The following is an 18,486-nucleotide window of genomic DNA, read 5'->3' as shown; positions in this document are numbered from 1 at the left end:
AGCAGTAGATGAATGTCCGGACTATTTGAATTGTAAATCGTACTGTAAGTGTGTGTGTGTGTGTGTGTGTGTTTTAAAGGTGAACAGAGTTTCAATGCTCATGCAGCAAACACACACTGTAAAAAATACTATGATGAGATCAACCTGCATATTTTAGATTACATGACTGAAAGTAGTTTTTAAGGGTCAGTTCCCTGTTGAGTTTCTTAACTTAAGGGGTTTCTAGGAACTGGGCCAAGATCAAGTGAAACTAGCATGCATGCTAACTCATTTTTCATTGCATTGCACTCTAAAGACTTCACTAAGATGGTTGAAAGTCTGAGGGAGAAGTCATCCAGTCCATTTTCCTCCGGCACATGTTGAAACAAATTTAAACAAATCGTTAACTATGATGGGACGAACCAATAGCACAGGTGCAGCTACAGGAGGACGTAATACATGCATATATAAGTCTTGGTGCTGATGGGTCACAGTACAGTAGGACAGTCATCTGTACATCGAACAAATATAATTTCGACAGAACGTCTGGTAAGACTCTTTATAACAATACCTTTGCACTGTTGTAATTGTGGGGCTCACTGGCTGTGCATTACTTGTAATTATTGTAATAAAGAATGTATAATGAAAATGTATTATTTATTTGTATTTGTTAAAAATTATTTTTTCAATCGATAATTGTTTTTTAATTGAATAAATTACAGGATGTACCAGTTCTCAACTAATTTAGATGCATGTGATTAATTGCATAATATTTTATTAATTATTCACAATTAATTTTATATATATATATTATTACAATTATATGATTTAATAAATATAATAATTCAGATAATTCAGACATTACATTATTGTGATAGATGAGTAAAGCTATTTTTGGATAATACAAATTTGTGGCTTCAGAAGGCTTTATTTCCACATAATTGAAATTTATAAGCTTATTATTGTCCTACAATCCATTTTACAACTGAGTTCATCAATCGGTCCAAGGTAGACTATTTTCATTGGTTTATCTGCGAAATACACGAAATTTCGTGATGCAAAATGATCTTAATGCGAATCCACACAATCAGGACTTTTGACCGTGACCTCTGTGTGAGACATTATTCAAATTCGTTGAGCAGTAAAACAAATACTTTTCTGTGAAAAGTGCTTTAGAAGGTAACATAAAAGTAAAGTAATTAGTAATGTAGTATCAGTAAAGTATTTTGATTACAATTTTAGAGAAGAATTTGTCATTTGTAGCGGATTACTTTTTTGTTACTTACCCAACACTTATCATAGATCATCATAAAAAACATCAACAGAAACCACATGACAACTTGCATTGCTGGACGTCACAGTAAAAGCATAAATGGAGGGTATTTTGGAGTGTTGAGTTCGTGTTCTCTGAGCAGTGGTTGAGATGTCGCTCCGACGTGAGTGACTTAGTCACCATGAAAACAACGCTACTTCTAAACAAGCTCACCGTCTTGATTCTTAAAGAGATTGACCAGTGTATTTTAACATTTGCACTGACACTTATAAACATTTTCTGCATGAAACACACAACATAAACAATTTTTTTTAAAAGTGTTTAAATGCGCTGGTAGGGGATAGGTGGTGGGGAGGGGGGTCAGGTGGATCGGTGGTGGGGAGGGGGTTCGGGTGGATAGGTGGTGTGGAGGGGGGTCAGGTGGATCGGTGGTGGGGAGGGGGTTCGGGTGGATCGGTGGTGGGGAGGGGGTCGGGTGGATCGGTGGTGGGGAGGGGGTTCGGGTGGATCGGTGGTGGTGAGGAGGGAGTCGGGTGGATCGGTGGTGGGGAGGGAGTCGGGTGGATCGGTGGTGGGGAGGGGAGTCGGGTGGATCGGTGGTGGGGAGGGGAGTCGGGTGGATCGGTGGTGGGGAGGGGAGTCGGGTGGATCGGTGGTGGGGAGGGAGTCGGGTGGATCGGTGGTGGGGAGGGAGTCGGGTGGATCGGTGGTGGGAGGGGAGTCGGGTGGATCGGGTGGTGGGGAGGGAGTCGGGTGGATCGGTGGTGGGGAGGGGGTTCGGGTGGATAGGTGGTGGGGAGGGGGTTCGGGTGGATAGGTGGTGGGGAGGGGGTTCGGGTGGATAGGTGGTGGGGAGGGGAATCGGGTGGACCGGTGGTGGGGAGGCACATATACAAACTGTTGTAATTCCTACACCGTTCACCTGATTTGGATGTAAATACCCTCAAATTAAAGCTGAAAGTCTGCAGTTAAAGCACATCTTGTTCATTTCATTTCAAATCCATTGTGGTGGTGTATAGAGCCAAAAGATTAGAATTGTGTCGATGTCCCAATATTTATGGACCTGACTGTACCTATTGCTAAAACGTATTACTGTACCTGTATACACTACTATATCTATATATATTGTTGTTCCTCCCCCTCCCCCGCTTTTTTTATGTATGTGTGTGTATGTATGTGTATGTATATATATATATATATATGTCATTGATCTCTTGTATAAGCTGCTATGTCTATGTCTACAGATATCAGACCTGAGAGAGATGGAGAGGGTTCTCTCAGTGAAGCTGTTGGCCGTGTTGACTCTGGTTCTGGTGGTGTCCAGTGTGAGTGAGGGACGGGTTATGAGTAAATGTGAGCTGAAGGCTCATCTTGAAGCAGCTCAGTTTCAGCTGACAGCCATGGGAAACAATATGACAGTAGACGATTTAATCGCAACAAGTTAGTAACAGAGCTTTTTCTTCAACCTTGTCTCAAAGAATCCCACCACTATACTTATTTTTGCTAAATACATTTTACAGGATGTATCAAGGCAGTTCTTGGTTAAATGAACATTAAAGGTGCTAAAACAACAATGACTTTTATTCCTTTTAACCCAAATCACCAGCAAAACTGCAGATTATCATCTTTTTACTTTTTTCTTATGATAATTTTACGGCTGTGCGTGACTTGTAAAGTGATACATTTTAACGTTTGCATCACATAACAACTATATTTAAAGGCTTGTTTGACCATGATCAAATTGTGGCATAGCTCAACTGAAAGAGTGTTGCACTTATGAAGCTCGAACCAGGGTACGAGTCTTAAAGAGCAATGCTACTTTCGGCTCATGTGTCGACTCTTCAAGACACGGTCTTGAAGAGTCGACACCTGAGCCGAAAGTGGCATAGAAGCACCACAAAATGACGTGGTAGCTTCAGCAATTATATTTTTAATTTCACATTTGCTTGTAATGACACTAACGGTTCAGTTTAGGTTTAGGGTTAGGGAGGATGGTTTTATTGATTTAAAACTAAAAAGAGCATTAACCTTAAAAGCCTCCTTCATTTGGGAGAACATTTAACTCGCTTTTAGCGCCACACTGTGGAGATTTTCCTTCAGAACTGTCGGGATACATGTAATGAACTACATTATGTCATTTTGCAAAAGTGTCGCCACAGTCATTAAATTATCATGAGATAAGGCTGTTTTTCTTTCAAATTCTCTTCTCCCTTCTTACTTACTCTTTATTTGTTTATTTATTTATTGCATCCTGTGTCAGTTGTCTGCAAAGCAAACGCTTCAGCTTTCAACACCAACTTGGTCAAAGCCATTGCGATCAACCATGAGGAGAAGCAGCTCAATGAAACTCTACCTCAAAGACCCTCTAAAGGTCCACCTCAAGGATCACCTCAAGGCCCACCTCAAGGCCCACCACAAGGACCACGTCAAGGCCCACGTCAAGGCCCACCACAAGGACCACGTCAAGGCCCACCTCAAGGCCCACCAAAAGGACCACGTCAAGGCCCACCTCGAAGACGACGTCAAGCTCCTCCTCAAGGCCCATCTCAAACTCCACCTCAAGGCCCATCTCAAACTCCACCTCAAGGCCCATCTCAAGGCCCACCTCAAGGATTCCCTCAAGGTCCACCTCAAGGATCCCCTCAAGGTCCACCTCAAGGATTCCCTCAAGGATCCCCTCAAGGCCCACCTCAAGGTGAACGTCATGGCCCTCCTCAAGGCTCACGTCAAGGCCCACCTCAAGGATTCCCTAAAGGCATACCTCAAAGTCCACCTCAAGAATCCCCTCATGGCCCACGTCTAGGCCCAGCCGAAGGATCACCTCACGGCCCACCTCAAGCTCCACCTCGAAGACAACGTGAAGCTCCACTTCAAAGTACATCTGAAGCACCACCTCAAAGCCCATCTCAAGCACCACCTCAAGGCTCACCTCAAAGCCCACCACAAGCTCCACCTCAAAGTCCCCCTGAGGCCCACCCTCGGGGTCCCCCTCGAAAACCCAACAGACGTGTCCGTGAAGTGAACGAGCCAAAGTTGCCCACAGTCTCAAATCTGTTTGGAGTGTTTCAGCTCAGTGAGCATTTGGCCTGTGATTCCGGCAAGGTGCCATCTCTCAATGTTTGCAAAATGAACTGCACTGGTGAGTTTGAGAGAAAAAAATTCTAATTAATCACAGCACTTTGTCTTGACCAGTTGCAACACAACAATTTTCCAGTACTTTGCCTGTCCGAACTGAAAGCAAATTGCAAGAAACAGTGAATTCTGTAAATGTATAGAAACATAAATTAAGGCTTTGATTTTTCCCCCCCAAAAAGCTTTGATTGATGATGACATCGTGGATGACATTGCCTGCCTGAAGACCCTGTTTAGCAGCGTGTAAGTACACACACACACACACACACACACACACACTTTAGAAATTAAACTAAATAGAAATGGAAGCGGAGCGTAGTTCTAGCGGGAAGACCAGCAGGTGCACACCATCACATCATTAGCTGGATAACTCCTAGCCAATCGCACGTAAGCCATTGCTTTATAAGTCCGCTCACCATCTATCACATTGCTGTTTCGGTGTGCTAACACTGCAACCTCCACCACCCCACCACCACCAGTTAAGCCCTGTCCCGCAGGGGTTAGGCTCCTCGCCCCTGCCTCCTATCCCCGGCAGGACATGACGGTTCCGGGTACAACTCCCTCGGACTGCTGGACGGGGCCTACGCCAAAGAGAGAGACATCACCTCCCGTTTTACATCTATAAAATAAATGGCATCTCAAACTCCACTCAAACCTGCGTGTCTTCCCGATAGAAATTTATTTATAGCAACTATTACATTAATGACTCATCTCTATGTTTTATTTCTTAACAGGAAACCAAAACCCAATGAGAAACCCTCCGGTTTTACTCCTCCTCCTAATGCGTAAGTTGAAAATAATGATCATATGGCTCTTTATAATTTTACAAATTATGTATACTCAATAAATGTTAAGAATAACCAGTAAAATAACATTTATTGAATATAAGACCATAGTTATACCATAGTTCAAGAACTGATATAACAACTGTGTGTTATGTGATACTGTAGATACCCACATATATTCTGTGAGCTAACATGTTAATACTGCTTGTATACAGTCAGCAATACACTCAAATGTACCTGCATTAGAGAATTAAGGCCTGAAGTCTTGAAGTGTTGACTGTCTTTGTTGTGTTACAGGTTGGATACGCTCTTGGTGAAGGAGTGTCGATCTGTCGTTCCCTCTCAGTACTTTGCTGAGTGTGCTTAAAACATCCAATGGCCCCACGAATAAACCAAACAACACTCCAGATCAGACAGCTTCCCCCTGCTGCTGACCATAACACACCATTATTTTACTCTTCTGATCTCGTATAATACTGCAGAAGTACCAGTGAACTACAGAGTAACGATGTCCTCAGTCTGATTGTCCATGGTGACTGCTTTAGATTGAATCGTGATTGGGTTATTATGATGGTGGTGGGACCTGGGTGCATTTAAACGTCTAAAGGCTCCAAACAGATACTAAACAGAGGGCGTTTGTGCATTAAGAAACTTTATTTAATTGCTGTGATACTGTAAAAGTGCTGTGAGACAAGTTGTAACCCAAATTTCTGTATTCAATTTACATGAACCTCTCTTATCTTTACTGTATCCATACTGTACTGATACTATATTGTAATTTATATAGGCTACTGTCACTTTATCATTAAAAATATTTAAACGTCTGAAGTGCTTGATATGTTCTTATTTCTTTATATATTAATATGATAAAAGATGCCCATGTTTAATAAGTAGTGAGAATTCCAAAAACAACTCTTTAGTAATTAGTAGCCAATTCATAAGCCTAAAAATGGCTTTTTTGGACATCAATGGCTGCGTCCGAATCCTAAGGTAGCTATCTTGTTGCCTGACTAACCACTAATAATCAGTCAATGACTTTACAGACAGCGTTTGCTCATGAAGGTACCTCTGGAAACTGGTTTTGGACAGGCCAAGGACTATTAATCAAGTTTTGAAGATTAAAAACTAGTATATATGTGACGGGAGCCAGCTGGTGGATAGCTGAGCAGTGTGTACACCTCACTCTCCTGACCTCAAGAAGTGCACTAGCGACTGACGCTAGAGGCTGTAGCCTTTAGCCTCCTTGTTAGAGCACCTGCCTCCCACATCGGAGACCTAGGTTCGAGTCCCGTACGGTAGCGACTGACGCTAGAGGCTGCAGCCTTTAGCCTCCTTGTTAGAGCACCCGCCTCCCACATCATAGACATGGGTTCGAGTCCCGTACGGACTCACATTGGTGCCGTGACCCGGATGGGAGTGAGGTTTAAGGGGGTGAGTGTAACGGGAGCCAGCTGGTAGATAGCTGTGCAGTGTGTAAACCTCACTCTCCTGACCTCAAGAGGTGCACTAGCGACTGACGCTAGAGGCTGTAGCCTTTAGCCTCCTTGTTAGAGCACCCGCCTCCCACGTCAGAGACCTAGGTTCGAGTCCCGTACGGAGCGGGTAGAACAAGAGCGTCACATATATAATAACTACAATACTACTTTCTTGCTAGAAATGGAATCAAAGGTTGGAAAAAATGGGGAAAAAACTTTTATTATTATAGCTATTAACTGCCTCTTGGGCCGCCATTTTCTTTCTTGAGCTCAATCACTGTGGATCTGCATACACAGGATTGTCGGATTTCATGGGCAGCGAAGGATACATCTATGCTGCCTTTAAAAATCGATCAGATGTTTTTAGATGCAGCCAGTAACCACAGAGTTCCTGACCAACCCTTACAAAAAATCTAGAGCTCTGTCAAACTAGATGCAAACTAACCACAAATTTGCAGCAAATTTTCCACTCATTATCTTTGTGATTCACTGCTTGTTTGTCAAAAGTTCGCAGCTCTTCACCGGTAGTGCTGAACCTGCAGCAAACCTTTGGCAACAATGGACAATTCGCCACAAGTTTTCCGCAAATTTGCAGTGAACTCTCGATTTTTGTAAGTGTGGGAGGTGCCATGATTGTTCTGATTGCCCCAGGACTGTTTTCTGGTTGTGGTCTCCATAGAAGCCTTGTAAAAACAACAGCACCTTTAAGTGATGTAAGACATGCAAACCACCTGACGTAAAAGGGGCCGTTCACATCGAATGCGTTTTTGTATCCATACTTTTATCATAGCTATGAGCTCCTCATCTCTGGTCTGTCTCAAAGACGTGAAGACATATCGTCATTTTATTTCTAATTTTAATTGATTCGAGATTTGAGTTGCTCATATCACTGATATCAACGACGGTCAGGCTATTATTCTTACAATACTGACTATTTCTTATGGGGGTCTGTGGTGATGGGGGTATGGCCAAGCAATGTCTGTGGAGAGCGAGGCAGAGAGAGTGAGTGCGGTAAGGATTGACACCTGTGAGAAATCACCTATAACAGCTGTTTTGTGTTTGCAGTGAGAGTGGAGAGGGATTTTAAATGGCAATCCTGACCGTCGAAGGGAAGAGAGAGTTGCACGCAGCAGTGTGTTCATGTGTGTAGTCATTGTGTTGAAGCTAAAAAGCATTCTTTAAGTTTGTGTGAGAAATAAAGACACATGCTGGATTGTTTCCCATCTCCCACTTCCTCCTTTACAAGAGAGCAAAGAACCTGTCACACTGGTGCCGAAACCTGGGAAGGAGGAAGTATACGCTGCCATGACATCCTCGCCACTGGAAGAAGTCTTCAAGTCCCTCGACAGCATCCACCAAGCACAACACCAGGTCCCCAAGAAGGAGAAGCATTTCGAGGTGCTCCTCCAGGCCCAAGTGGAGGAACGGTGAGTTTTGTGGAGCTTGCCCCAGGAAGGGGCTTCAGTGCGACCCCAGCAGCAGCAGGACCCCATGTGATGCTCCCTAAGTTGGCACCACAGGACGGCCTGGAGGCCTTCCTGGAACTCTTCGAGCACACGGCCAGAGCCCGGTGTTAACCGTGCTCACAGTGGGCAGTCCAACTGCTGCCGCTGCTGTCTGGGGAAACCCAACTCCGTCAGCTCCACGTCAGGATGACGTAAGGGAAGGGGAAGTGCCGACTTCCCCAGCCCTTAGTGGATTCCCTGCAGGGGATTTCCCTCTGGAGCAGATGCGAGACGAGACCCTTATGCACGTGAAAGAGACGAGACCCTTATGCATGTGAAAGTGATTGATGGTCAACGTCTCCAGCCAGACATTGCACTCGAATATCCGTATTTTTCGATTATCAAGGATCGATTTTGATTATTAAGAGCCGTCTGGAAATGTTATTCCATGTTAATCCAATGGTGGGTCACTTAGGGCAAGAAAAAACACTGAACTATCTAAAGTCCCATTTCTATTGGCCAGGCATTCATGTGGATCTTCGCAGATGGTGTGAGGCATGCCGTTAATGTCAGCTGGTGAATCCACCAGCCACCCCAAGAGTGCCATTGCACCCCCTTCCTTTGATTGGGTCCCCTTCGAACAAATTGGTATGGACCTCGTCAGGCCATTAGAGCAGACCACTTTGTGTTGGTTCTGGTGGAATACCCAATGCTTTATCCCGAAGCGGAGCCTCTGTGCATCATCTCAACATCTAGTGTTGAGAAATATGTTTTAGAAATACGTGTAACCCAAGTAATGTACTTAAAAGTTATTCACTTAATTGAAAATTAGTAACTGTAATCTGATTACTAATCTGAATACTTTTTGACCTTAAAAGTAATTGGATTACAGTAACTAATTGCTTTGTAATCAGATTACACCCAACAATACCTGTGTCCAATTGCACGTTTCATTGCAATCTCCTCCCAGCATTGTCTCGTGTTCCTAATATCGTCCTCCTCTCAAATCCATATGGTCAAATAACCTTTAATGACATCTGATCTTCTTTAAAGCAAAGACACTTCAGAATGGCCATTGTGTTTTCTAAATTCTTAGAAAGGTGTGCAACCCAGTTTCTTCAAACTGCACGTAAAGTACAATAAATTCGCCTACACACAGACACAAAATAGTTTAAACTTCAAACCTCTGACGCATATGAGGTGTAACAGATAGCGCATCTCAGGGGGACTGGCGGGTCTGTATCTACACAGGTACTGAAGGACGTCCTCTACTTGCAGAATTTCCTTGATAGACAAACACATTGACATCATGAGCATCTATCCAGAAGTTAAGATGTTGGCAGTTGTGGTTGTTTTATTCCTAGTGGTCAGGATGGGCGACAGCGTGGTTCTGAATAAATGTGGGGTGAAGCAGCAGCTTGAAACATCCCTTACGCTGCCTCCGGGTGTGCTGAACCATACGACTTCTGCGGCCGTGCTGGCTAAGGGTGAGTGCCCTTCATATCCGGAGCTTTAGGTCTCACTTACATAACACTGATACTGAACCCTCCAACAGTATGTTGACTCTGTAGAAGAAAGAAACACCCATATTTGGAAGAGAATAATTTTTCAACAAATTTCTTTACAGTTGTGTGCCATATCCAGCTGACCACAGGCTTCAATACCAGAACTGTCACGAAGATCACAGATTCGAGCACAGAGAATGAAAAAATGGGTCATGGAGGTCGCAAAGGCCGGTCTGCTGGAAACGGGAAAAACAAGGGGCGACCCTCCGGTCATGTCATTCCACCAACCTCTGCAGAAAGTTTAGGCAGCAGTGAGAGCAATAAATATGATGATGAGTCGGGCACCCTGTATGGCCTATTCCAGCTCAGTGACCATGTGGCGTGCAACTCAACGCTTTCTCCTACCCTGAACCTCTGCGGCCTGAACTGCAGCAGTGAGTAGCTTGCATGCTATGCACATTTCTTTGCACTTTCTGATATCAATACTGCACTTCCTTAAATGCATATCATTTTATCCTTTTAAAAGAGCTAATTGATGATGACATCCATGACGACTTGGCCTGTGTCCAGGTCCTTTTGAATACAACGTGAGTAAAAATTTAATTTGACACCCTTTACACAAATGCAGTTGTGGCCGGTGTTGGACAAGATACTAAAAGAAAGTAATCCACTACAAATTACTTTTACTTCTGTAAAATTGTAACTTCTCCTTGTTCATTGTTACACACGAGTCATACACTTGTTTAGGCTGGTAGTTATATTTCTATTCTATTTTATTTCTATGCATTTAAATGTAATTCACTTTATGGAAAGTGAGTAACTGTAATCTGATTACAAGAATTTTAAATGTACTGCGTAACACTACTTTGTTGGACTATAAAGTAATTTGATTACTGTAATTTATTACTTTGTAATCAGATTACACCCAACACTGGTTGTGACTATCCTGTTACTATGGCAACCTAAAACCTAAATAAAAGCCGTATTATTTTATAATATCAATAATATACTGCATCCTGTTTTTTAAGTAGCATATTTTGCCTTGTGTGTTTAAATGTACGGTAATATATTATGGTAATACATTGTTGTTTTGATTCAATCTGACTGTAACAGGACAAGCACCCCCAGTCCCCTACATCCTGAACACATCCACATAATGTAAGTTTATAAACCTAAAGCTCTAATTTAATATAGAATATTAAACATGTCTTTGTCTACAGGTATGTGTTTGCATGTGAACATATTAAGATATTTAAAGTAGCTTCTTCTGTGCATAGTGGAGTCATTGTTTTTAAATAGCATACAGGCTAATAAAATTTTTTCTTTAATTTGACAGAATCTCCAATAAAGCTGCCAACGTGGTGCCTTCTTCATATTTCAGCAGGCTGTTAAAAACCCTATACTCACCATATCTGGATCAGTTAGACAGAATGCTGATATCTGAAGCTCCTACTTTTACTTTTATTTATTGTGTGTCTTAACTTTCTTGCCAAAGTGACCAACAATGCAATTCAGTACAGATAGCAAAGAATCCAGGTAGTTTTATATGAATCATTAAAACCTTTTCAAGTGCAGTTCTTGGCTTGTGATTCTTTGTTCGGTTGAATATTTGTTCGGTGAACTGTATAGACTGCAATAAATAGCTAACACATAACGTACACTGACATAATGAGTTAAGCATGTTGACATGCTTAGACAATTAGAAAAAACACAAGACATGCTGCATCAAGCATGCACCATGACATGCTTCTGGACAATTCAAAATAAATACAATCCCCCCTGTAGCAGCTCTAGACAGGTGGTGCTGGGGAGGTGGAGGGTTTCAGAGAAAACGTTCTTACCTGCTAACTGAGCAAATTTAAATGTTGTGCAAAGAGAGAGTACACATGTTGATTACACATCAAAGGACCTATCAGCGTACACGGTGTGAACTGATTGGCTTGACATATCACATGTCAGCGATCTGATTGGCTAACAAAATCAAAGAGCCGATCAGCCATGTGCCATTCAGAGTTTAATACCTCAACTTAGTACTGGATCCTCAAATTTTCCATTTCTAGTGGGATGAATGAGCTATAATAATATCAACTGCATTTTTTTAAGCACACTTTTTTGATGCAATATTTAATCCGGCTCCCAAGAGTGATATAGTGTAAATATATATATATATATATATGTGACACTCTTGTTCTACCCGTTCCATACGGGACTCGAACCTAGGTCTGCGGCGTGGGAGGCGGGTGCTCTAACAAGGAGGCTAAAGGCTAAAGGCTCTTGAGTTGCACTACATATAACTTGGCTCCCGTTACATATTTATATAAAATTTAAATATACAACTTGATCTCAGAGTTTCCCAGTCATAATTATGACATGAGAGGTCATTCATGTACAACTTTCGAGTAGGAAACTCATACTTACGATAATTCTGAAAGCACATAAAAGCAGCATGAGATGTTTATTGTTGCATATTGCATTGTGTTTGTTTTACGTACTATTTTTAGAAAATAATATTAGCCTACAATATATAAGGCACTGTCAGTATGCTGTAAGTAGTACGGCATGTAAGCTATTCCACACAGCGAGTATAATTAAGTCAACATCGACCACTAGTGCTACTGTAAATGAACTAAAGATGGTCGAGTTGTGGCGCTGATATCATGAAAACAACTGGGCGCCACTGTCTGTGAACAGCAAGTAGACAAAAAAGTTCAATGGCACTTTGCTGTCTTTAATATGGTCTTTATTAGAAATACTTTAAAGGTGAAGCTTAATGCAAATCTACATTCATGATACAAACCTGTCGTGATTGTGCTAGGCTGGCTGATGCAATCGTACATAAAGTAAAAAAATCGACATCATTCATTATTGTTGGTTCTTAACTAATCTCTGCTAATCGTGGTTACTGCATGTCTAACTAGGCCTAAAGGCTAATCCAAAGTAAAACATGACACATGGTGATTACTTCTTATATTATAGCCTATTGTTTTCTAAAAACAGAAAAAGCACAATGGTTTTTTATTCTCAAAACAGTGCATAAAATGTTTAGTTCACAATATAAAATTTCAGGGTATAGCAGTATTAAGTACAGAGTAAACATCGTGAACAGTGGATGTTTAGTCTCTGAAAGTACATGCAAACTTAAATTTAAAATGTCTTCAATATAGAGGAGACAGAGGCTTGTTGTCACAATTTTTACTCTTAAAAAATCTACAGAAGATTTCCAGGGTTGATATCCAGTAAACAATAAAAAAGATACATTTAATTGAACACCCATTGACCTGTTGTGACATGTTGTCACACTATATGGTGTAAATTGTCACCAGCCATTATATGGCCTGTTATAGGCTTCTTAGCCAAATTTAAATAGCAAAATCAAAAACAGCAAAATGGGAAAGGTAAGATAGAAAAAACCTTCTTTTGGCCAACATGTATTATAGTTAATAAATCATATAAAATTTTAACATAAAAAACGTACGTGACTACTTGCGGGAATTTAAAAATGCATCTGACCTTTTTGCCCCAATAACACTTGAGATTTAAAGTAGGCTCAATTAGCTCAATATTAGCTATTAGCCTACAAAATATGAAGAAATTGTGGTTTTAGTTTGGAGAATAGAATTAATCTAAAGTAATCTTATTTTAAGACTCGGTATTTGAAACCAAGATGGCCACTGCTGGAGAACACAAGCGTTTGTACGGTTGAGGAAACGGAGACCTTCAATATCACCGTGTGACAACTTGCCCCAGTCTCCCCTACATCTCTTGATGCCAGGATGATCTTCACTTATTCCTCTCCGAGTAATGCTGGAATTGTAATCAAAGATGCTGGAATTGGTATCAAAAATGAGCAAACGGTTTTAGGTACATCTAGTCTTCTCTTAGACATAATCCCCTCTTGCCTTGAGCTCAGGACACAGTTTGGCTTCGAGGTCTTCGATCTTGATGGACTCCACATCTTTACCGCTGGTGAGGCTCGCAGCCCGCGTGATCTTCGTCAGAGTTTCCTCGTAGGGCGGCGGGAGGTACACCATGAGGAAGACCCCGTCCGACATGTCCGAGCTGGTGCTGTTCAACCGTTCCGCGTTCCTGGTGAGTGACGAGAGAATCTCGGCGTTGCGCTCCGGATCTTGAAGGTCCAGCGTGATGCTGGACAGTCCGAGCTTGTTCTGCCTGAATCTTCGGTAAAGGACGACGAACACGACACTGAAAACAAGGAGCGTGGTGAGTGGAAGGGCGATGTACAGGATAATCTCTGATTTTGCTTCGTTTTCTGCAGAAAGCTCGTTCCAGTGGTAACCCTATAAGGACGTAAACAAAAGTTTTTGTCACTTCAGTGCTCGTAATTTAATAATACGTAACATTTGAAATGATAACTTCTGATTCAAAGACAGTGTTGCAACATATTGATTAAAACATTTTACATTGAGGGTTTTCAGCCTGAGAACCTTTTAGTTCCACAAAGACCTTTTAATTCTCAAGTTTTTTAGAAAACCATTTGTGCACTGGTGCTTTGAAGAAGCCAGAAACCAACCCAGATAGCACACGCACATCTCTGAGACGTCTGTTTTAGATCTTTTCGTCTGGAAAGCATCAGCATCTAATTAACATCTGCTAAACATCTTAAAAACATCAGATTAACAAACAAACTAAATCATAAACATCTCAAATACATCTGATGAATGTCTTGCACATGAGCAAACAATGTTAAAACATCTTCCAGATGTAAACACACACATCAAATAGACGTCTGGGTCATTTATGTGTGCTCTTGAACTCAAGAATCCTCTAAAGTGAAAAAGAGTTCATAAGAAGAATCTCAGGAGAAGGTAGAGCAAGATATCCACTCATGAATGTTACGATAAATGCTTTAAAACAGTTTCAGTGGTTTGGATTTTTTAAACTTGCTTCATATGAAATTCTTAAAAACACAAAGAGCTTTCAAGGGCAAATAAATATAAGTGTTTTCCAAAAGAACTGATGTCCTTGGAGAGCCTGCATGGACCTTCACCGTTACCGGAGCGCCTCCCAAAATCTGCTGCTTCCACCGTTTTACAAGCACTAATCACTTAAAGCTGCTTTTCAGCTAGATTAGATATTTTCGTCCTTTAAACCACCCTTGTTCATGCCAAACCCATATTTGAGATCACAATGAAAACTTGAGAACCGTACTGCAACTGTTCAAGGCAATGAATTTCAGGACAGCAGTTTCCCTTTCAAACATACAGTGGGCACACAAGATGTTCTCTGGAACATTCTCAAATATATATATATATACTGATCGGCCACAACATTAAATCCACCTTCCTAATATCATGTAGGTCCCCCTCGGGCCAGTAAAACTGATCTGACCCATTGAAGCATGGACTCCACAGACCTCTGAAGGTGTCCTGTGGTATCTGGCAGCGGCAGATCCTTCAAGTCCTGTAAGTTGTGAGGAGGAGCCTCCATGGATTGGACTTGTTGGGCCAGCAAATCTCATAGATGCCCAATCAGAATGAGACCTGGGGGATTTGGAGGCCAGGTCAACACCTTGAACTCTTCATCATGTTCCTCAAACCATTCCTGAACAATGTGTGCAGTGTGGCGGGACGCATTATCCTGCTGAAAGAGGCCACTGCCAACAGGGAACACCATTGCCATGAAGGGGTGTACCTGGCCTGCAACTATGTTTAGGTAGGTGGTACATGTCAAAGTAACATCCACATGAATGCCAGGACTCAAGGTTTCCCAGCAGAACATTGCCCAGTGCTTCAAGATGCCTCCGCCAGCCTGCCATCTTCCATTAATCCATGGTCCAGTTCTGATGCTCACGTGCCCATTGTAGGCTCTTTCGGCAGTGGCAGGGGTCAGCGTGGGCACTCTGACCGGTCTGTGACTATGCAGCCACATACACAGCAATCTGTGATGCACTGTGTGTTCTGACACCTTTCTATCACGGTCAGCGTTAAGCTTTTCAGCAACTTGTGCTGCAGCAGCTCTTCTGTGGGATCAGACCTTCGCTCCCCACGTGCATCAACGAGCCTTGGGTGCTCATGACCCTGTTTGACCCTGTTGTCCTTCCTTGAACCACTTTTGGTAGGTATAACCGCTGCATACCAGGAACACCCCACAAGAACTGCCGTTTTGGAGATGCTCTGACCAAGTCGTCTAGCCATCACGATTCGGCCCTTGTCAAAGTCGCTCAGATCCTTACGCTTGCCCATTCTTGAAATTCAAGAACTGACTGTTCACTTGCTGCCTAATATATCCCACCCCTTGACAAGTGGTGGTCTCAGACTTTTGGACCCCACTATTCATTCTTTGAGATTACTGCAATTGTTTTAGCTATCTGTGTCTCTAATTTAATATTAAATGGAAACATATGAAATTAAAAGTTTTAATCAATTAACCCTTCTAGGCTGTTCAATCATTTTTGACCGATTTCATTATTTTATTTATTTTTTAATAAAAAATGGTTTCCTCAATCTGAGTGGTTCAAAACTTGGTGACTTTATTTAGATATGCAATCTGAAATTTAAAAAAATAAATAAAAAACATTGGACTTCATTCGATGAGTCTAAGTGGTCATAAAAGAAATGTGACACCTTGCCTGTTAGCGATCAAAATGAAAGACCAAAGGAAACGAATGGGAAAGACCCTAACACAGAGCAATTTGTTTTTTTATGTGTGTTGAATACAATGATGAACATACACACACAGAAATGAAGGGGTGAGACTTTAAAACATCCAGAGTGCAAAGATTCACACACACACACACACACACACACACACACACACACACACACACACACACACACACACTTGTTTTTATATCATTGTAGGGACTCCCCATAGACTTCCATGCATTTTATACAGACCTAATGATAATTTCAATCCCCTAACCCTCACAGAAACCTTTTTGCATTTTTACATTAAAAAAAAAAACATTGTCTAGTATGTTTAATAAGCCATTTCCCTCATGGGGACCTCTAGCTGGGCCCCACAAGGAAAGTGATCTCAGGTTTTACTATCCTTATGTAAAAAAACATGTACACACACAGAGAGAGAGAGAGAGAGAGAGAGAGAGAGAGAGAGAGAGAGAGTAATTAATGGATGTCACACACAGAGAGAGAGAGAAATAAATGGGTCTTTCTCACACACACACACACACACACACACACACACACACACACACACACACACACACACACACACACACACACACACATGTTGTGTTTCCATGTTTTATGGGGACTTTCCATAGACATAATGGTTTTTATACTGTACAAACTTTATATTCTATCCCCTAAACCTAACCCTACCCCTAAACCTAACCCTCACAGAAAACTTTCTGCATTTTTACCTTTTCAAAAAACATAATTTAGTATGATTTATAAGCTGTTTTCCTCATGGGGACTGACAAAATGTCCCCACAAGGTCAAAAATTTCGGGTTTTACTATCCTTATGGGGACATTTGGTCCCCACAAAGTGATAAATACACGCTCACACACACATGTGCACAAAAATATCTGAGTCTGACCCCAGTATATTTGGTTAAGTGCCTTCCAGACAAAACATTGCACTTTTTTGTTATGGTAACAAAGAAACTTTCCCACAGCTCTGAGTTATAAATGTGGCCTCTTGGGCATTGCTCACAGTTCATTCTGTGGCAGCATCATGGCGAAATGCTAAACGGTTCATGAGCCCCTGGAACAATCGCTTGACTCCAATGATGAACTCTGCAGCTGTACTGCTTGGCTGTTATGGTCACAACATGATTTTCAAGTCATGTTCTTTTTCTTTTTCTCACCAGATGGCAGCAGATCTGCCCCAATACATGACACATTTGCATGAGTAGAGTTTTACTGTAGTGAAGTTGCTTATTTACATTTGTAAATGATTGTGAAATTGAAAAATGTACATTTAAATAAGATCTAAATAACCTAAAATCTCAAAAGTAGTGCAAAATTGTATTGGTGCTACTTCAGGGAAGATTCCTGAGAAATGTAAGCTTGTAGTACCACCTGTTTATTCCAGGGGGCAGTAAGTGAAACTTCAGCTGTATGAGCAACACACAGTTTATACAGTGAACAAAACAACACAAACATGCGTTACCTTCTTGTGTTCTAAACACTTGATGGAGCACAAATGTTGTGTTATAAGTATTAAACCATATTTAACTTGACACAGTGACCTAAACATTTTATTTTTATGACGCAATTTGTAAATATATATAAAAAAAACAGTATAATTATTTCATCATTATATGTTTAATTATTGAGGGGCTTTCTCAGCACATATTTGTATATGCGATTAATTAATCGGGTCACCATGTAATTAATTAAATACAATTTTAATCGATTGGTAGCCCTAATATATATATATATATATATATATATATATATATATATATATATATATATATATATTAAACAATATGCAATGCATAATATTATTATAATTATATTTGACTTTATTTAAAAATAATAATTTCATATATAAAATATCTTTTTATTAAAAATAATTAAATTAGTAAAAGCTATTGAAGCATTTTCACTGGTGGTCTCAAACTTTTGGACCCCACTATTCATTCTTTATGATTACTGCAGTTGTTTTAGCTATCTGTGTCTTCTGTCCTATTCTGTCAAAGAACGACTATAGTCTTGTTGAATCGGATTGATCACTAACCTGTAGCTGTTTTTCCATTGTAGGCGGTGATGGAGACCCTGACACCCAATCATCCCTACCAGCCGGTCCAAACTTTATCCAGCTGCTGTCCAGTAATCTGCGCATTCTGACTGAAATCAAGAACTTTAGGGTGGTTGAGACGAGTGCACGCTCAATAAACGAAATAGACAGACCAGCTGCTATCTAAAGAGTACTGCGACAGAACATCTGCATTTTGTCTCTTA

At 41.2% G+C, this 18,486-nt stretch overlaps 2 protein-coding genes across 2 annotated transcripts; one reads left to right on the top strand and one right to left on the bottom strand.

Annotated features, from left to right (window-relative positions):
• The first annotated feature begins 412 nt into the window (after nucleotides 1–412).
• On the top strand, nucleotides 413–5,992 carry LOC127644283 (circumsporozoite protein-like). The gene is made up of 6 exons (XM_052127400.1): nucleotides 413–528; nucleotides 2,497–2,692; nucleotides 3,513–4,391; nucleotides 4,567–4,627; nucleotides 5,119–5,169; nucleotides 5,467–5,992. The coding sequence occupies exons 1-6, from the start codon at nucleotides 463–465 to the stop codon at nucleotides 5,534–5,536; spliced, it is 1,323 nt and encodes a 440-aa protein (XP_051983360.1). The 5' UTR covers nucleotides 413–462; the 3' UTR covers nucleotides 5,537–5,992.
• Nucleotides 5,993–12,326: 6,334 nt separating this feature from the next.
• On the bottom strand, nucleotides 12,327–18,486 carry LOC127644386 (small integral membrane protein 28-like). Its single transcript, XM_052127529.1, has 2 exons — nucleotides 18,263–18,486; nucleotides 12,327–13,892 (listed from the first exon to the last, which is right to left on the bottom strand). The coding sequence occupies exons 1-2, from the start codon at nucleotides 18,365–18,367 to the stop codon at nucleotides 13,473–13,475; spliced, it is 525 nt and encodes a 174-aa protein (XP_051983489.1). The 5' UTR covers nucleotides 18,368–18,486; the 3' UTR covers nucleotides 12,327–13,472.

This window comes from Xyrauchen texanus, chromosome 5 (genome assembly GCF_025860055.1).
Source record: "Xyrauchen texanus isolate HMW12.3.18 chromosome 5, RBS_HiC_50CHRs, whole genome shotgun sequence".
Classification (NCBI taxonomy): domain Eukaryota; kingdom Metazoa; phylum Chordata; class Actinopteri; order Cypriniformes; family Catostomidae; genus Xyrauchen; species Xyrauchen texanus.
Note: the sequence above shows the minus strand (reverse complement) of the source record. Positions and strands in the feature narration are given on the sequence as shown.